General features: G+C 43.6%; 1 protein-coding gene across 1 annotated transcript in view; it reads right to left on the reverse strand.

Annotated features, from left to right (window-relative positions):
• ALK (ALK receptor tyrosine kinase) overlaps nucleotides 1–20,235 on the reverse strand; it is a 671,065-nt gene that overhangs the window by 463,770 nt on the left and 187,060 nt on the right. Inside the window, exon 2 of the mRNA XM_060651819.3 lies at nucleotides 16,896–17,015. Coding sequence (XP_060507802.1) covers nucleotides 16,896–17,015 — 120 coding nt within the window. The remainder of the gene's footprint in view (nucleotides 1–16,895; nucleotides 17,016–20,235) is intronic.

The raw sequence follows: 20,235 nt of genomic DNA on the forward strand, positions 1-20,235 counted from the left end.
TGTAGAGTATATTTTACAGATAGGACTCAGAGGGATCAAGGGTTTCAGTGAAGTGTTCAGCCTTAAGCAATCCAATGGCAGAGGCAGGTCAACATGCAAGAGAAGGCATGGGAAATAACATTCACTGAGTCCCAGCCATCTGCCAGAGACTGTGTGTGTGGTTTTTTTTTATGTTACTGTTTTTCTGATGCCACTATATCTAATCGACAGAAAATCACTGAGAAGTAGATGGTATCTTCTCTCTACAGGTAAGGAAACAGAGGCTCAGAAAGTTTACTCTACTTGCCTAAAGATCAAAGGATCACCCTAACGCAGAACCAGAATGTGACCTAAGGCTGGATAATGATGAAGATTGAGACATTTTTCGTCATGCCTCCACAGTTTCAAAATCACAATCCAGGACCAACAGAGTAAATTAAATAATATATGAGAAACCTGGGAAGTGTTATATCTTGGCTATTATTACACCCAAAGTCTGCAACCTCTTCATATTTGCAAAGGCTTGTCCTTGCCCCTAAGGGAACAGATTTATATTTCCTCTGTGTCAGGCTTATTTTTCAAAGTAACCATGACCTTCAAAACATTCCAGAGATCTCGGGGCACCTGGGTGGCTCAGTCAGTTAGGCGTCGGACTTCAGCTCAGGTCATGATCTCATGGTCCGTGAGCTCAAGCCCAGTATCGGGCTCTGTACTAACAGCTCAGAGCCTGGAGCCTGCTTTGGATTCTGTGTCTCCCTCTCTATCCTTGTCCCTCCTCCCCTCTTTCTCAAAAATAAATAAATAAACATTAAAAAATTTCAAAACAATCTAGAGATCTCAAACTTACTTTACCTATCAGGACCCAGGAGAATCTAACCATTGAAAAATAGCAATGAGAAAAAGACATACTTTCCAGAACCTGCTGATCATTGCTACCCACTTTCTTGTTACTTCCATTGTAAAAAAAAAAAAAAAAAGATAAAGTAATGGAATCTTCTGGAAACAGTTCTCCTGCTGAGAGGGGTGTCAGGTGCTGTGAAGAGAAAGGTCTTGGTAGAGCAGTGAGGATGGTTCCAGGTTTGGTCCTGCATAGAGCAGCTGAGAGACCTCAGCAGGTTCACTCACCTCTCTATGCCTAGTTTTCTACCTTTGAAAAATGAAACAAATGGAGCAAATACCTTCTACAGTGCCCTCCGTCTCTGAAGGTTGGTGATTCTATAAGGCCAACACAACCAAACCTACAGACCCTCAGTCACTTTCACTCTGCCTACCTCTAAATGAGGGCTTGTTGTCTCTAGAAGCAGAGTCCCCATGAAACGAGGCTGAAAGTGCATCTCACTCAATGGGGACTCAGTTTACCTCAAGATCGTCAGAGAATTAAGAAGAAAATCTCAGGTTTTACAGTGACTGACTGTTCCTGAGTAAGTGTGAATGTGAGTGAATGTGTGTATGTGCGTATGTATGTTCATACATTTTTATCAGCTTGTACCTATGTTCTGAAACCTTCCAGAGTATGAGTCACATTTCAAAAACTGAATTCATTAACAGTTAGCTTTAAGGCACTGTTCTAGTATAAAAGGCAGCCATTCAGAAAAATGTTACAGAAGCTGATCAGAAAACCCTGCCCAGAGAGATGCCCAGTTCCCTTTTCAAATGCCCTTGGCTGTAGAGGAGTTGGCAATGACCGCACACTGAGTCTGAGGGTGGAAACCTAGCCTTTAGAAGTGTGTGAGCCTACCCAAACATCCATGCTAAGGCCTGTGCCTAGGAGGCCACCTTGGCTAATCAGTGGAGATGGGGGTCCTCCCAGGCTGAGATGCATGAGGAGATTCTGTGAAAGTTCCAGGCACCATCTACAACACCACATAAAGGTAATAGGGAGACATGGTGTCCTTTGGACACTCAGGTGTCCCTTTGGGTAAGCTTAGAAACTCAAACAGTCCTCCTTTGTAGACTGACCCAAGTCTCTAAAAAGCTCCTTTGAATCAAGGCCTTTTCTGCCTCCTTGATGCTGACCCTGGAAACACAGAGATTTCCTACTAGTTTCCTCAGTCACCTTGAGTCAATTTCAAGTGAGGGTACCAGCAGCCTCTAGTTTTTTAAACTTTCTTTCCAAGACTAGCTGGTTTCCAGGATCCTTCAGAGCAGCTGTCCTTGGGCAGGTCCACAGGAACCCACGTGCTGACGTCTCTTAGTGTCAGCCCACCATGAGGTTTAGAAACAAATATTGTAGAATGAAAAGCGAAAGCAGTAATAAAAAAGAGAAGAACACCATATTTATCCATCCTATGACACTTCACCCTTCTTTAATTGTTTTTCTCTTATTAGGAGTGTGTCAGAAATCAAGCTTGGGGTTGGACTAATGTTCTTGGCTCTGGCAGCACTGAGTATGCATTTGTAAAGAAGAGCTGAGGGGAGGACCTCTGTGAAGGCCTGTGGGAAGTATTTTCATAACTGACTACATTTACTGAGAGCTTACTGGGTTTGGACACAGTATGCCAGGCACCTTACATCATTATCTTATTTGATCCTATGAAGTAGGCAGGATTCTTACCCCCATTTAGCAGATAAAGACACTGGGCTTAGAGAAATAAAGTTACATCTGAGTTGGATATGAAGTGATTGAGTAGGCTGTGGGCTTTCACTGACCTGCTTCCTTCCTGGGACCCTGAGGCCTTGATGGCAGTATCTCACAAACAGGGAATTATGAATTGAAAAGGAAGCAGCAACAGAGCCACCCTCCTTCAGAGCCACAGACACCAATAAGAGTCAAGACCTACATTGAGGCAGGTCAGAAACTGGACCCATGGAGAAACAGGCAGGGCCCAGCTAGAGGCAGGGCAGGAGCTGGAGCATCTGAGCTGCCCTTGATGGAGACAGAACTGGAAGGCCTAGGTGAGGATTGAGTCAGAGTACACATTTCTACGATTCAAGTCTTAACCCCCCATGGGTGTGTTGACTCAGGAAGCTAAGAGTACACCTCAGGTAAGGCCCAGGGCTCAAAGTGACCCATCTAGATTTCTTAACATGTTCTGGGATATCCGCTGTGTTTCTTGGATAGGGATAGGGGTGGGTGGAGGGAACTGAGGGTGGTATGGGCAAGGTTTCTATGGTCATCAGGGGCCCATGAGAGAATTCACCCAACTGGATACTCAGCCATGGAATCTGCATCTGAAAACAGAGAATTATCTGGTTTTCGGGGCACCTGGATGGCTCAGTTGGTTAAGCTTCTGACTCCAGCTCAGGTCATGATCTCACAGTTCATGAGTTTGAGCCCTGCATCGGGCTCTGTGCTGACAGCTCAGAGCCTGGAGCATGCTTTGGATCCTGTGTCTCCCTCTCTGTCTGTCTCTCTGTCTCTGTCTCTGTCTCTGTCTCTCTCTCAAAAGTAAATAAACAATAAAATTACCAGGTTAGCTGCTAGTTTAAAAAATAGCAGCATGATTGTGATATGTCTTGGGATTCCTATTTGACTGCCAGGATGCAGATGGCCTTGAGGCTGGGCTTGGCACTCCTCACTTGTTGAATGGTAGTCTCTGTGGTCCAATCCAGCCCTATAATCTTCTCCTATGAATCTATGATGAATGAATATGTCTTATTCATTAAGTGACCTTAATATCATCAGGTTTGTTTCTCAGGGATAGAGCACAAGACCTGAGATTTGATTCCAATTACACCACCTGCCAGATGGGCAGTATTAGGCACTCTCTCCCTCTCTCAGAGCATCGGTCATCTCGGTGGTCAGACTAACTTCCCAGAACTGCTAGAAGGATCCAATGAAACGATGCATGCACTTGGAATGGAGAAATTCCTAACGCACATTAGCTGATTCAGAATTTGTACAGCCATGCCCTTTCTGAATAGTTTCTGTTTACCATGAGAAATAATATTTATATGAGCCATTTTAGCTGATGGCAGATGACCATTTCCTTGGTATTACGTTGTCCCATGTGAAGGTTGGCATGTCTACCTTCAGACGATATTCACAGAGTTAAAGGCTATTAGAACTTGAAATGACATTTGAGGTCAACTCCTTCTCCCATTGGACAGGTGATAAAAACCAAGACCCAGGCAAGGGAAAAGACTACCCCAGGATCATGTGGCTGGTCACACACCGTGGAGGGCATTTCTTCTGCCTGTGGAGGCCTTTTCAAATGCCATCCTCTCTGGGTAGCTCCAGGCTGAACATCAGTTGCTGAATCACCAGCTCTTACTTCCTCAGGCTTAGCTTACTGGCACAATTTAAGCTGAGGCTAGATTGCTTCAGGGATGGCATATACAAATGCCGGTGTATCCTTAACAAGCCTGATTTGTGGGTTCAACAAAGAATTGTATGAAGCATCATGCACATGTAGCAGTTCTCTTGCAGGTGGCCTTTAGAGGTCATATAATAGAGCTTCATGTCTGAGGCTGCGGTTCATTTATATATAGCTCCAGAGACCAGCATTCTCAAAACTCTGGCAGTCCTTAAGGATTGTAGCCAGCTCAAAGGAGCTCCCTTGGCTGCCAGCAATCCTGAGGCACAAGGCAGAGTCATCTTCTTTTCTCAAGTTATTCTCCAGAACTTCTCGATCATTGAGCTTCTGGGTGATGAGGGACCTTTGGGACTATCTGACATGAAGAAACTGAAGTCTAGAGATATTACGGATGCAAATGAGTGGGTTGCAAAATTGGTACTAAAATCTGGTTCTGAGCCCTGTGATATTTATTATTATTATTCTAAGCTATAACAAAATAATAATAATGATAATAATAATACTTTAAACAATTAGGACAATTCGCAAAACTCTAGACTTTTTTTTTTTTTTTTTCTGAGACAAGCTAGCAAAAACACATATGGCTAGGTTTCAAATATCTCCCAGTGATTCAAAAAAAAAAAAAAAATCTCCCAGTGATTTGATGGCTCAAATCACTTCCAATAAGGCTTTCTGGCTTCTCTCATCCTAGATGTACTCTTCTGCCAACAAACTGTTTTTTGATGGTTGCTGGAAGCTCCCTGCTAGAGAGTAGGTCTGTGCATAGGCTAGAAGCTATGATAAGAACAAAGGGAGGAAACACAGTGGGAGTGAAAGAGAAAGATCACTAGACAATTCTTGGAAATTTCCAAGCTCTGGGCTAATCAGCCATGTGCTTTGGGGCAATTCATTTAACCACCTGAGTCTTGGTTTCCTCATGTATGAATGTGAGAGATTTATCACAATAATCATGCTGATAAAAATAATAATACCCGCCATGATGATCAAATAAGGTAATGAATGTGGACATGCTTTATAATTACAAAGTACTATATATGCATATCTTATCGCCTTTGTTGCCTGTGCCTCAGATTTACCACCAGGAGCTGAGAAATGAGCTACACTGACTTGACCTCAGAGGACCCAGGGAGACACTGACCAAAACAGGTATCTTCCTAGCTTGCTCTGTTTTATATCAAAACTGCATGGGGCACTAGGGTGTCTGAGGAATATTGAGGAACTAGCTGCTGCATGGGATCAGACTGTTCAAAGTGAAAGCTTGGCTCAGTCACTTGACTCGCTGCATATCTGGGGGGCAAATTATTTAATCTCTCTGTACCTCAATTCTTTCATGTGTAAAATGGGGATTAAAGCAAGGACCACCTCAGGGGATTGTGAGGAGGATTAAATGCAATACACATACCAAGTGCCCAGCGTGGCAGTGACTTGCACATTGTTTATTATTAAACTTGGCAGTCCTTGCTGTTGGTCTTCAGGTGTCTCCAGGGGTTAGCCACAGCAGAGGGGAGTTAAATGGGTCCATGTCCAACACTGAAGGCAGCAAGCTTTGACTGTGTCAAACTTTGTGGAAACTCCTTACTCAATCTTTGCTTTTGACACACTGATCTAGCTTCCCTTTTGTAAGTGAAGTCACACTAGACCTTGAATAAGAGGAGCTGCATTCTAGCCCCGGCTCTGCAGTGTGACTTCAGGCAAATCATTTAACCTCTCCAGGCCTCAGTGTGCTCATCTGAAAAATTAAGTGGTGGAATAAAATGATCCTCAGGTCTCTTCCATCTCTACCATTTTAAGACCAATTTCCCTTTTTGGGCAGATGGCCAAGACAAGCTTTCTAACTTGGCTCTAACAGCTGGCCAGCAGAATCCCAAGAGTCCTGACTTCCAGCCCAGGCTTAGATGATTAGGGGCTTCTACTCCCTCTTGCTGGGTTATCTCCTAAAGGGGCACTTGGCCCACCAGTTACCTTTGGTATTAATCTACCAGCTGCCAACAACATCTGGCCACTTACTTCATAAGACTAAGTAGCAAACCTAGCCCCTTGCCCGCCCCGCCCACAACCACTATTCATTTGTCATGGGGCCCCAGAACTGAAATCATTCACTTCCTTCCCACCAACTCGCTCCCTGGAATGCATCTGGGAACCAATCACCCAATTCAAGACATCTGTTTAGCTCACTTATAATCAAGCTGCAGCGAAGAAGGGCCAAGTCTCCTTCAATCAATCAATTATATAAACACAGCCTCAAAAGACAGTCTCAAGGAGGGTGTGTGTGTAAGCATACCCAGGATGGTGGGAGATATGTGTAGAAAGCTTAATTCTCATTTCTCTTGTTTGTGGCCAGTGCAATGTTACAGATAGAAGAAATGGGACTCTGCTCCTCATCCCAGAACAGAAAATTGAAAATAATTTAAGATCCCAGACATTCTGAAATTAACAAGCCCAGCCTCCACATTTTACAGATGGGAAAACCAAGGCTCATGTGACTTGGCCAAAGTGGCAGAGACTAGGGTCTGGATAAGTAAGAGAACTGAGACCAGAACCCAGATTGGACTTTTCCAGTCCAGTTCTTTCCTTGTGATTTTCAGGATCATCTCTAACCAAATGAAGCAGATCCCACAGAGCATGTTCAAAACCTTAATAGTTTGTACACTGCTCAGCATGACATCCATAAATTAGGATCATCCCTAAAACCAGAAGGTTGGAGAAGAGCTCTGAGCAATATGGCATCCATGATAACCAGAAGAGACTGATGGTCATCAATGGTCTCAACTTCAGAACATGAAAAAATGACCCTCCCCACTTTTCTGGTCTCTAATGGTGAAGATTTGCTAGATGTTGCAGGTTACCATGGGGCTCCCCCCACTCCCCCACCCGATGCCAATCTCAGAACACAGATACAAGGCTGTCCTAGAACAGACCCTGTGCCCTTCAGGGACTCCCACTCCAGGGTGGCGAGATAGACTTCTCACACCTAACTCTCACAGTTGGCAGACATGGTAAGGCCATGGGGACACAGAACAAGAGAGATTTTCTGCCTGGGAAGACCTGAGGTTCATGGAGGAGGCAATTTTGGGGCTGCATCTTGATGAATGAAAAGATTTTAACATGGGATAGGTTTAAGCTAGGAAGTTTGTAAGAACATATGAAGGAATAATGTTACTCCAGGCAGATGGGGAACTAGTATCGCTTATTCTCGTGTAGTTTTATGAATTCTGAAGCTGGGCTACATAGGATTAAATCCCAGCATGGAGAGTATCATGGTTAAATATAAAGTCCTTTCAGTTTCTAGAGGGAAAAACTAGGGACTTTAAGAGTTTTAAGGAAAAACTTTCTAGCAAAGTAGAGCCAGGCCACCCAAATGGAGGCTATTGGCCTCTCACTGGAATGGCCTCATTCCTCTTCCAAAGGTGAAACACCTGTGCTCCAGCATCTGGAAATCTGTCCTCACAGAACTTACAGCAATGCTGTCAATTAGGAATCATTCCCATTTTTCAGATGACAAACAGAATCAGGGAGTAGTTTACTGGCTGAAGGTAATAAAACTCACAGGAATCTGAGCTGCAAATTTCACATCTCAGATCCCAACTTGAGTTTCTTCCCCACCATTCTGTGCTTTGCTTACAGACAGAGAGGCTGGCAGACAGCTTGCTTGGATGTTACACAGGACATTTAAAGGCAACAAGGAGCTAAATGGAAGAGCTACGGTTCCCAAACCTAGTCCTACTGTTCCTGGACCCCAGATCTTGTCTTTAAGAAGCTCTCCACGTGATGGTGAGGTAACCAGACTGGGCCTGGCCGAGGGTCCATCCACACCAGGATGGTATTGACCCTATACTGATGTAACCCTTGTGACATCATGAACCCACTGGAGTGGTGGAGACCTAAGGAATTAAAATGATGAGATGGAGAAAGCAACAGATGGGAGTGATGTGTGAGGAGATGCTTTGCAGCCCAAGTACTGAGAAAATATGAACCATCGCCCATGCGTCTACTGCACTGGAAGGGTTAAAGGTGGGCTCTTCCAAACAGATGACCTGGATTTGAATCTCAGCTTTGCCACTAGCTCTGGGCAGACTGCTGACCTCTCTCTGGGCCTAGTGTACTCATCTGTAAGATGAGGCTATTTGACTAGACCACTATGGGCCCTGACAGCTCACAATTTTTAACAAACCAAATTATTCTAGGCATCTACTCAAGTGGACTGGGTAAAGTCCTGTTAATCTGAGGTCTCTTCTGGCATAAATGTTTGCATCTGAGGTTGCTCTTGACAAAACATTTCATTTTAAGAGGATTTCCTCTCATTTTTCTCATTCTTGATCAGTCATTTTCCTGCATATGTTTTGGACACACATCTTTCTGAGCTGGTTGGGAATGCTCTGTATACAATATCTCAGATGTCCCAAAGCTGTCAAAACAAAAATTCCTCAGCTCACTCATGTCTGCTGAATATGCTTTTTTAGATTGAATAGAGAAAAAATAAGCCTGCCTAAAGTAGTTAATGTCATAGCTTTTAATTCTAAACCAAAGGAACTGTTCTCCCCTAGACACATGTCTTTCCTGAAACCAGTTAATATGACTTTAGGAATAAGAGGGCTGTGGGAACATCCCTACCCTTTACAGAGATCCTCAGGGGCTGAAAAGCTGAGTTGGGAACTGAGAGACCCAAATTCCTGGTTTGCCCCTGGATTGTTCAGCAAATGTTGCTATTTCATCTACTGTATATTTATCAGGAGCTAAACTGACTGCAAAACAGTGGATTAATCACTGGAAATGCAAAAGGGAACAAAATGTAGATTCCTTGACCTCTAAGAGCTTACAGTCTCAGAATCATGATGACTCAGGGCCACAAATAACTTAAGATATGTCGCACTGAAAAGTGTGACATCAGAAATACAAAGTACTTCATAAGGACATTATACAACTTTCCTTGGTGAGAAAACAGGGACAGAGTGAGGTCTACAACCTCGTGGGCTGTTCTAATTTGGGGTTAATGTGGTCACCAGCTACTGGGTGGTAATCCTTACTGGATGGTTTCCAAAAAGAAGCTCTCTTTATCTAACAGACATACTAAGTCTTTGCTAAAACTGAAAAGTATTATTTCCCATGCAAACCTTCCTATTGGGTTTGATAGATCATCAGACCCAGGGGTCTGCACACATATACAAAACAATCATACAAGTACTTAAGAAAGACCTTTCAGATGGATATTTGGGACTATCTTGGACCTATGATAAAAGCGAACTAGGGCAAAATCTCTATGAGGGGCAGGGTCACAGAGCTTGGCAAATTGTAGACACTTGCTGGATGAGTAAATATATGATTGGATAGATACATACATACATATATACATACATTCATACATACATACCTAGATAACAGATAAAAGTGATTTTTATCACGTTTTTTGTCTTCCAGTGGGTAAATTAGATTCATCAAATTAGATTCATCCATGATTGCTTTATCAGCTGACTTGGTTTACTTGGGACATAGAAGGGATGAACTATAACCTAGGAAAGTTACCTGATTGATAAGAAGCATGAGGGAAGCCCCAGGTTTTGTGATGATGGTCATCATCCAATGGAGTTTCATGGAGAATTTGGGATGTTCAAGAAATAACCATTCCCTGTATAAGAATCTTCTCAGATTTCAAGAAGAAGGATTATACCAACCCAATGTTATCAAAAAGTTCCATCAATTTTTCCATACAAAAATTCCAAGGAGAAAGAGACATCAGTGTAGTCTGGGTACTCAGTGAAAACAATGCAGTGGAAGCAGGGACTAAGCTGGGCCTTACAAGCTGGAACAGGTAGGCTCTAAGGAGAAAGGTTCAAGGGAAGGAAAACAACAAAGTAGTTGGGGACACAATGGAATGAGAAAGTAGGAAACAGGGGAAAGGAAGAATATAAAACATAAGGAGTATTTATCAAGGTGAGAAAAGGCTCTTACAGTCCTTTTTCCACTTTATCTCTAGGTGGCTTCAACACTGCTGATTATTTCTGTACCTAAAATTCTTTACCACCTTAGTTTCTATGAGTATACCATTTCTTATTTCTCCTCCCACATTTCCTATTTCTCCATTTCTGTGTGTCAAGCTTCTCTTCTTCTGCTTACTTCTTTTTTTTTTTATTTTTTTATTATTTATTTTTGAGAGAGAGAGACAGAGAGAGAGAGAGACAGAGACAGAGACAGAGAGAGAGACAGACAGAGTGCAAGCAGGGGAGGGGCAGAGAGAGAGGGAGACCCAGAATCTGAAGTAGGCTCCAGGCTCTGAGCTGTCAGCACAGAGCCCAACATGGGGCTTGGACTCACGAACCACGAGATCATGACCTCAGCTGAAGTTGGACGCATAACCGACTGAGCCACCCAGGTGCCCCTCTGTTTACTTCTTAAATCCAACATCCGGGATCTTCATCCTCCAATTACCAGCCTCAACCACAACCTCTATGCTAATGACTCTCTATCTCACCTCTCCCCAAAGCCAAGACCTAGATTTACAACTCTCTACCTGTTGTCTTCACCTGGATGTCCCTGAAGACATTCAAATATAACTTGCTCAGCATAGCTCTCTCCACCTTCCCCTCTCTTAAGGTCTTGGTCACCATTTCTCCTTGCCAACTGTTTATCCTCCTCCCTGTTTCAGTTAACACAATGTCCAAATACTCAATTACCCAAGCTGGACGCTCCTGAATGGACAACCAAGTCATGCTCAACTTATAGCCAGAATCTGTCCCAGACTCCCATCCTGCCATTCCTTTTCCAACCTATGCTTCACATGTAGGATCATGTCTAAATCCTGAGTACATCTGGAAGTAACTTTCTCCAGGCACACTGCTGCTGCTTCCTCCAAGGTCCTCCATATCCTCTGGTATTGAGCTTGACCTGTTCCTGAACATGCCTTTGCACCAGGAATGCCCTTCTCATTGGTCTCAGGGTCCAAGGCTCAACCGAGCTATCTCCATCTCCAGGACATCTAACTTCTTAAGTCCTCCACAGAACTGGACGTCTCTCCCTACATTTCAGGAACTTTGAGCATGTCTCTGTTTCTGCACTTGTCATAGTGCAGGCATGCTTGCCTCTTCCTTGAGAGTTCTTGAGGGAAGGGAGTGTGCCCTATATGTCTTTATCACTGCTATGCCTAGAGCAGAACCAAACATACAGTTGGTATTCCAAGAGTGTTTATACCCACTCTCTCATACCCTGTGGCATCAGAGACACAGTAAGGGGGAAGTGATTCAGGCAGGTAGGGATACAGAAACAATGCTCAGTGGGGAGGCCACGACTGGACTGTGTATTAGGGAACCACCTGCCCAGGTAGGACTGCTAAGACCATGCTAGCAGGAGAAAGAACACATTGACAGGAGACCAGACAGGCTGAGTGATCCTTTCCACGTTAATCTGTCTGTATTTCTCTCTGTGCATCTCTATCTCTCTTCCCTCATCTGTTTCTTTCTTTCCCTTTTGTCAATACCTTTCCCCATGTCTGTGACAATTGCTTTAAATGGCTCTTTTTTAACTTGTTTTTCTTGCCTCTGTGTCAGTTGGTCAATCAGTCTTTTATCTTTTAATCTGCCTTGTTTCTTTTCTGCTTCTCTTTACCCAATCTGCCACTAACATAGAGATAAATTGTTGGTATTTATTGAGCAGATCTATGTATCTTCATTTTAAAGGTAGGGTATATGATCAAGTGGGTTATTTTAGACAAGTCTTTTCTTGAAACACCTAAGCCATCTGCTTGTTATTTAATTTCCATGGATAGGGTTCATTGGCCTCTAGCAGGCCAACAGTCCTCAGGGTGAGAGATATACCCTGCTCTTGGTTTTATATAACCAGCAGTATTGCTGTATCCCTTGGGACTCAGTCTTTTTTGGTGAATGCATTCACAGGGCTTGTACTTACCATGTTACAGATTAAAATACAAGAGCATGGACTAGGAATGAACTTGACTTCCCAGTTCAATGGAGCAGGGTCGAAAGAGAACACAAGAAGTCCTGGCCTGTCAGGGCAGAGGAACGGGGAACAAAGCTTTCAGCCCTGACAGAGGTCCACAAGGGAACTGGGAACTGCTTTTCACTGACACCAGGCACTTGAGGGTGGAATAGATGATCACGTCCAGCCACATTAAATATGTAATTTCAGAAATGTGATCAAACTGACTTCCTGCCTGAACTATGAAGCAAATCCCATAAGGCATTTGTGGGCTTTTTTGTTTTCCATTTTCAATTCTGTGGTAGGTTGATTTTTTTTTTCGAGAGAGATATGTTTAATTTACCCAGTCTTTTCAATCAAAGAAATTGATACATTAACAGGACCACAGTAGTGGCCCCTGTAGTGGCAGTAGGGAAAGTAATTAAAAAGTCGAATTTTTCTTTCTTTCCAATAGCACCAGACCTCAAATTGGATGGGTCCCAATGGACTTGAAAGCATAAAAAGTTTTAATAGAACTTTTATTTAAAGTCTAACAATGGCTTTGTTGTAGCCTGATGTTGGGCATTAAGGGGAATCTTTCTCTTCCAGGAGTCAATGTTCTAGACATTGGAGGAGTGGAGGGACAAAGAACTGTATGACCTTATTAGGGCTGTCATAACAAAGTACAGAAAACTGGGGGGCTTAAAATAACAGTAATTGATTCTTTCACAGTTCTGGAGACCAGGAGTCCAAAATCAAGGCATTGGCAGGGCTATTCTCTCTCTGACAGCTCTAAGGGAAAATCTGTTCCATGCCTTTTTCTCGGGTTTTGGTGGTTGGTGCCAATCCTTGGCATTCCTTGGCTTATAGATACATCACTGTAATCTCTGCCTCCCTCATTACATGGTGTCCATCCTGTGTGTCTGTGTCTGCGTCTCTGTTTTCTCAAAAGGACACTGGTTATATTAGATTAAGGCCTACTCTAATGCAGTATGGACCCAAGTTGATGATCTCTGCAAAAACCCTATTTCCAAATACGGCCAAATTCACAGGCACTAGGGGTTAGGACTTCAATATTTCTTGTGGGGGAACACAATTCAACCCTTAAGAGAGACCACAGTCTATGGTAGGGCACACAAGACTGCCCAAGGTGCCCTTGTTTGGGAAGAGATGAACTAGCTGGCTTGCCTGGAATAGTCTCAATTTGGGGACATCAAGTCTTGGTTTTATAGCTGCCTAGCTCTTGGGTAACAGACTAGTCATTCAGTCCCAACACCAGGAAGTAAGAGCCTTCTCCGTGGAGGGAAGACTTCATCTGTGAATTCACTTTGTGGTGTAGTAGAAAGAGCACTCAACTTGGAGTCAGACAATCTGGGTTCAAGCTTTTCTAACTGCTGTTCTGCTCCATAATGGGACCATGTTAATAAACTTCTTTGGCCCTCAATTTACATGGGATATAAAATAATTTCATAACAAGCTTAAGTGAGAAAAAGGGTGTGAAAGAGTTCTGCAAAGTATCAACATTTTTGTTCTTCAATAAACAGGAATTCTCTTTCTCCTCTTCATCTGGGGCAGAACCTTTGATTATATTACATTTTACATGTTGATCTGATTCTTCCCACACCCAGCGTGGGCAAACATGAGCTAAAGTGGGCAGGACACCATCTGCTTCTGTGGCTCTAGAACTCAACATGATGATAGCTCCCAGTGCCCTCTGTCTCTTAGCACCTGGAGCTACCAGTTGGAACAGATTTTTATCTGGGTGGATAACAAGAGCCCAGTCCTCTAGCCAAGCCTATAAATAATCTTAAGGCATAAGAGGTGATGATAAAATGGGAAAAAAAGGTATTTCTTTAGATGCCTCCCCCCTTCCAAGCCTTAGGGGAGGAATGCGTAGTTCTCTGCTTGTCAATGATGACACAAGTGGGCTGCAGTCCTTCAAGACAAGAAGCGAGAAAGAGCTGGAATCAGATACCAAATGCCACTGAAGAAAATATATTTTACACGACATAAAAGGCCCAATGTAAATTAGAAGAAATATGGGAAGACTTCAAAAAGGTAGGTCAAACTTTTTCCTCAAGCAGATAATTACAGGCTGGGGGTGAGTAAATCTTGTTAGCCTCTCTCCACCTCGTCTCTTCTCATAAAACACTGGTAAAAAGAAAGCCACATTCAATTCAGGACCGGACAGCCTGCCTGAGAGGGCCGGCCTGCTGCTGTCTGTCATGATGCCTGTGGATAGGTTGTTGCTGGCCCCTCTTGTTGGCCCTTTGTGCGGCCCCCCTCCAGAATATCCCCTCCCGCCTCATCCCCAGAACGCAGGCATGGGACTCCGCCACTCAAACGCCCACAATGACTTGCTGAGACTTGGTTACTTCTCACTGTCTGAAGAACTATCCCTTCAGGCGGCAATTTTCCAGTCAAATTTCTCTGCCCAAGTTTGAGGCCTTAAAATTAATGAAGTTGTTAACATTTCTTAAAATGTCTTTCATGGCAGTTGAAAGGTACAGATTTATCACCAATGAGTCTGTTGGCCTCTCTGGTTCATACAGACATGTGGGCTGGGCCCCCACAAACATCCTTCAGGGGACAGGAGTCTTGGCCTTCAGTTTGCTCTGTAATGGGTTTCGGATGAGTCTTCACATCTGTGCTCCAGGATCAGCCCCCAGAGGTGCTTGCTGTAGCAATAAGCCTAGCTGCCTCTGGAATTCTGGCCTATAAGCCTTGAGAGAGCAGGAATAAGTCTTACTTATTTTTGTACTTGTATCCCCTCTGCCCATCTGGCACTGGACCAGGTACATAGAGGTGATGGTGGAGGCAGGTAGGTTGTGGCTGAATTAAATATAGTAAGGTAAAAAAGGCTCTGAAATTACCACTGCACTCAGTCAAGGAGCCACCAATCAAGAATCAGTTCTTCCCGCCCTGTAATCAATAGCAATAATGGCACTGCCTTTGGCATCTCCATCCAGCATTTGGGCAATGTCTGGCCAATGGTTTGGGTCCTCTCTTTTGCCTAGAAGAAGGCAATTCATGAGGATACTAGGCCATAAGGAGAGTTCGAAAAGGCTCTTGAGAAGGCTCCTGATCTACTCTTTTGCGCCAAGGCAGCATGTCTTTCTACCTCATTTCATAGATAAGGGTGAGGCCTGAAGGAAGTAGGTGTATCAGGGCCAAGCAGTGGTAGGGAGCAGCTTAATAAACTCCAGGGGCTTTCTCCTTTCAACCTGCAACCTCTTTCTGGATGCTCTACAGAGAACAAATGCAATGCCCTCTGTGTCATCCAGGAGGTAGGATGCCTTTTTTGGACATTCTGCATTTTATAAAAGTTGTCATCCTGCAGAGATACTGAATGACTTTGAGAGCAAAATCAAAATGTTATCCAAAGACCAGTTGTATCACAAATCTGGTTACAAAGCAATAACGATACAAAGGACCAGATTTCAATTATTTATAGACACTTGCCCTTATCACAAAATGACACTCAATGTCTGGCTTAAATAAAATCAAGAAGTAATTCTTATCTGGAATCTTCTGACAACTACTGATCTTCCTCTCCCACTAGGGAGGCTTAGAAGCAGCAGGAAACATCCCAGCAGAGTATAATCCTAGAACTGCCCTAGGGTTTTTGATGCATTTATTTTTTTAAGTTTGAAATGAAAGGTACAGTTAATATGAACCAAGACTAGCTACGTTTATGCATGAGGGATAGCAGTGAGTGGAAGATCTCTGTTAGGTGCATTTTAAAAAGCTCAGGTCCAATAGCAGAGACTGAGTATAAGGATGAGTAAATATGCCCAGAAGGGAATCTAGAACTCACTGCTATACCAGGTTCATAAATACTTAATTGAAGCAGACCCCATGAGTAAGTTCCATCCCCAGAAGCCTTTTGTATTCATTCATCACGCACAAGCCTTTATGAGTATGTTCTATGTGATACAATAAAGTGGGGAACAAATGCAGCTTAGTGCCTGCTCTAATGGGGTTCACTCTAGAGAAGTTCAAGAGAAGAAAAAATGTCCACCTGAAAATACATCAGCTCTTTTCCAAACCCGCTCTTCCCTCTGCAGAGGCCCAGCTCCTATGAACTATTAGAATGTTAGCTGTTAGCACAGAGAAAGAATGAAGAATCCTATACCATACATATATGGCCTCCTAAGACAGGATGTAGCAGGCTGAGTAGGTGGCCCCTCTGGGAGGAAAAGAGAATGTAAGGGAAGAATTCTGGCTTTGTAGTTAGAGTCCACTCTGCACAATCTTATTAAGCTCAGTTTCTACATCTGTGAAAATGGAACGGGACCTGGCCTCCTTACTTCTGAAGTGGGTGCAGATCACATGAGTTGAACTAATATCTAGGAGCATGTCTGGGAAACTTTAAGGAGTTGCCCAAATGTCAGAGAGTTACCTGAGGGGCCCCAGAAGACCTGTGACCTTCATAACAACAATCCTTTCTCAAGAGGTCACCACTGCTAGAAACACTCATGAGTTAGAGCCCTATGTCTAGAAACCACAGTCAAAATGCAGATAAGTGTGGTATCTAATGATTGGGCAGGGGTGTCAGGAACACTATACGCCACAAAGGCTGGGAGGTTGGGATACAGTAGCAACAAAGCCATGGGCTTTATCTAGGATAAAGAATGCACCTGTTGGTCCGGAGATGCCAGGCCTGGCTGGAATGTGTGCCAGTGGATACTAAAACTCACAGCTTCCTTAATTATGAGATGGTGATTACACATCGACTATAAAATATATACTTACCGTATCGACTGCGATGAGACAGGAAAGGGAAGGAATCTTTCATTATCCAGGTCAGATTCCATACAAAAGGATCAGGAGGAGGAGAAGGCAGGTTTGTCGGTGACTCCGAGGAGCTGTGACCTGAACATAAAAACAGAGAGAATACTGACCCATGTGCTTAAGGTGTGTTTTCTAGCTGTCACTCATATGGCTTATAGGAGAAGTGTGTAAGAGGCTTTCTTGTCATCCACTGGAATACCAGGGAAAAAAGACCGAGCCACCAGTAGATTGAATTGACCCCAAGCACCTCAGTGCACATTTTCTACCCAGGCAGCCAAATCTAAGAAGTCTGAATCTTGTGACCAAACATCTCTGGGAGACTAACTTGAAGCCAGGAGACTTAATGGCCTGGTCTAATAGCTCTATTCAAAGTCTATTCTGCCTATAAGAATTTGTACAACTTCGTAGAGAACTTCAATTCATTTCATCTAGATAATGCCTCCACTCTATGTTCAGACTTGTTAGTTCATCTAAAGTTGTTTGCTTGGGTTATTATTGCCTTATCAATGAGAGGGTTGAAATTACACTCAGAAGTTATGAGATTTTGACAATCATGTTATTTTCAGGGACCAAAAAAAAAAAAAAAAAAAAAAAAAAAAAAAAAGAGCTAGGTGATGGGTTTTCCCACAGTCACCAGTCCAGGGAGCCACAAAGGATTAATGTTCTTGTTTGCATGAGAGAAAGAAGGGTTGAGAGAAAAGGAACAAAAGCAGCATTATTCCTTTGCTTAACTGTACCTCGAGTGGGTTTTGTGTGGTGAAAAGTAATTATAATTACCTACAAATCAAATGAACACATGTTACATGCTCTTATGCAGTTCTTCCCAGAAAACCCCCAAGTCAATCACTATTTGCTAATGTTTTATGGCAGGCAAAGCTTCTTCTGTTAAAGAAGGAACAGCTCTGTTTCAGAGATAGATGTGAGCAAGCCTGAGTGAGGGAAAGAGGGAAGGAGGTGGACTAGGGTTTCTTCTGCATCTTCTATGAGCCAGGCACTTATGCTGGACTCAACCCACATAATCCCACGTGATATTTGCAGTTGACTCTCAGAGATAAGCAGGATCACCCCCATTTTACAGCTGCAACAACTGAGGCTCAGAGGGGCAAATGATGGAATCAGGAGCTGAACCCAGGTTTGCCTGTATCAAAAGGCCATGCTCCACCATGAGTGAGCTGGTTTGCTACTCAAACATAATTCTTACGCCAGCTGGAGAGACTTGGTGAAGAGAAAGATGAGGAAGAAGAGAAAAAGGAACAGGAAGCAGCACAGAAAGCTTTTTCCAGTCTGTCTGCTTTGTTGTTTCTTCCAAATCACCTCCAGAAGTGGTTCCACTGGGCTGTATTCTCCTGCCTCCAACCTCTTGTTAGTATCAACCCCTCTTCACGCGGTTTAAGGAAATTACCATCCTGGGTGAACACAGCAGTCTTTTGTTTCCAGGCCCCTCCACTGTTTTATCTGCTGGTGCTGTACTCAGGTAAAGCTGACCATGGGAGCATGTGGCCTTGTAGCTAGAAAAAGGATGGGCATTCTACAGTCACCCTCCTGAAAGAAACATCTTTATCTCTGCCTTCCAAAGATTTAAGATGGAGGGCACCTGGGTGGCTTAGTGGGTTAAGTGTCTGACTCTTGGTCTCAGTTCAGGTCTTGATCTCACAGTCATGAGTTCAAGCCCCATGTTAGGCTCCATGCTAGGTCTGGAGACTACCTAAAACAAAAACAAACAAACAAAAACCAACACCACCAAAGATTTGAGTTGGAAGTGCTGGCTTCTGAGTACCTAGAAAGGGTTTTTCACTTTACTCCTACGTTTGATCTAAAGAAATCAGAATTGAATTGGTTGGTGCCCAGATACATCTTTCTGGTAACATTTCTACAAATGGCTCGGGGAATGTGCGCTGAAAGGGGTCAGGAGCTCTGCTAACAAGTTTCAAAAGGAAGCCATCTCATGTCACACTCAAGTCAGCTCTGTTTTATAGATGGACAATGGAGCTAAGAGACATCATGCCTCAAACCACTGGTATACTTGGGGGAAGGACTGAAGTTTATCACAGTTTTTTAAAAAAATTAATAATATGAATCGAGCACATATGGACAAGACACTATGCTAAGCACTTTAAATGAGTGATTACATTCACTTCCCACAACAACCTTGTGAATAGTAGTATCATTGGTCCTCATTTTACAGCCAGGGAAATTGAGGCTGAAAGAAATTAGACACCTGGACTGTGGCCACATGGCCAGTAGGCAGAAGACCACAGTCAACAGACCAGGTTAGCCTAATGCTATAGCCCATGCTTCTTCCACCATCCTTATGGACCCCCACAAACCAGTGCAAGGGGTTCTACAGCTCTCTATTGGGCTTCAGGCCCCCAGAGGGCAATGGCTAAGGCCAGGGGTCACCACAGAGCATGCTCCAGAGCAGGGCCACTGTGTGAGGGATCTGAGAAGACTGACAACCAAACCCTTGCGATGACCTCCATGTGAATAAAAATTTGTATCTCTAGGTCTATCCACACAGCTCAAATTTTAAGTAGTTTTGAAGCAGTAGGAAGATCAAGCCCAAGCAATACGTCTCAGCTTCCAAGTGAAGTCATTTTTCTTAATGACACAGTTTGGGAATGGTACTAACTTCTTCCTGGACCAGAAGCACCAAGTGGATGGCACTAGACTTCAGGAAGCACTTACAAATCTGTGTGTGGGCACTGAATAGCAGATGACTTTTATATGGATGAGGGCCAGGTTAAATAATGATGGATAAAAAATATCTGAAATCATTCAAAAGATTGGACTCTGAGGGCTGAGTCATGGCCCAGTTAGGAGTCATGGGCATCACTGTGGGTCATCCCCCCAAAAAAGCATAAAGTGTTTTCTATCCAAAAATTCCAATAAATTATGGGGCATCTTCAAAGATGAATACTGGAGAAAAAGCAGACATATGTATCCTGCCCTTACAGGAACTCCCAGAATTTCTGCCAGGAGGCTGGCTTCATATGGTCCCCAGAGGGAGACAGGTAGTGAGTGATTTGCTGCATGGGGGGGGGGGGGGGGGTCAACCGAAAAGATGGGCATCTGAAAAAGTAAAGACCAAGGAAACACAGCCCACCTAAACCAAGTTGCTTGCCAAAATCCGAAGCACTGAGGTAGATGTGAATTCTAGTCAAAGTTCACAGACTATGTATCATTTAGAATATACAGAAGAAAGCACTTCTGCATCTAACAAGTGCAGGGAAGAAGTTCTGTTTCCTTCACACCCCCTATTCTTCTAATCCTCACCGTTGGTTGGGAAGCGGGGGGGTTCCAG

The sequence above is a fragment of the Panthera onca genome, chromosome A3, assembly GCF_046562875.1.
Source record: "Panthera onca isolate mPanOnc1 chromosome A3, mPanOnc1 haplotype 2, whole genome shotgun sequence".
In the NCBI taxonomy this organism is placed as follows: domain Eukaryota; kingdom Metazoa; phylum Chordata; class Mammalia; order Carnivora; family Felidae; genus Panthera; species Panthera onca.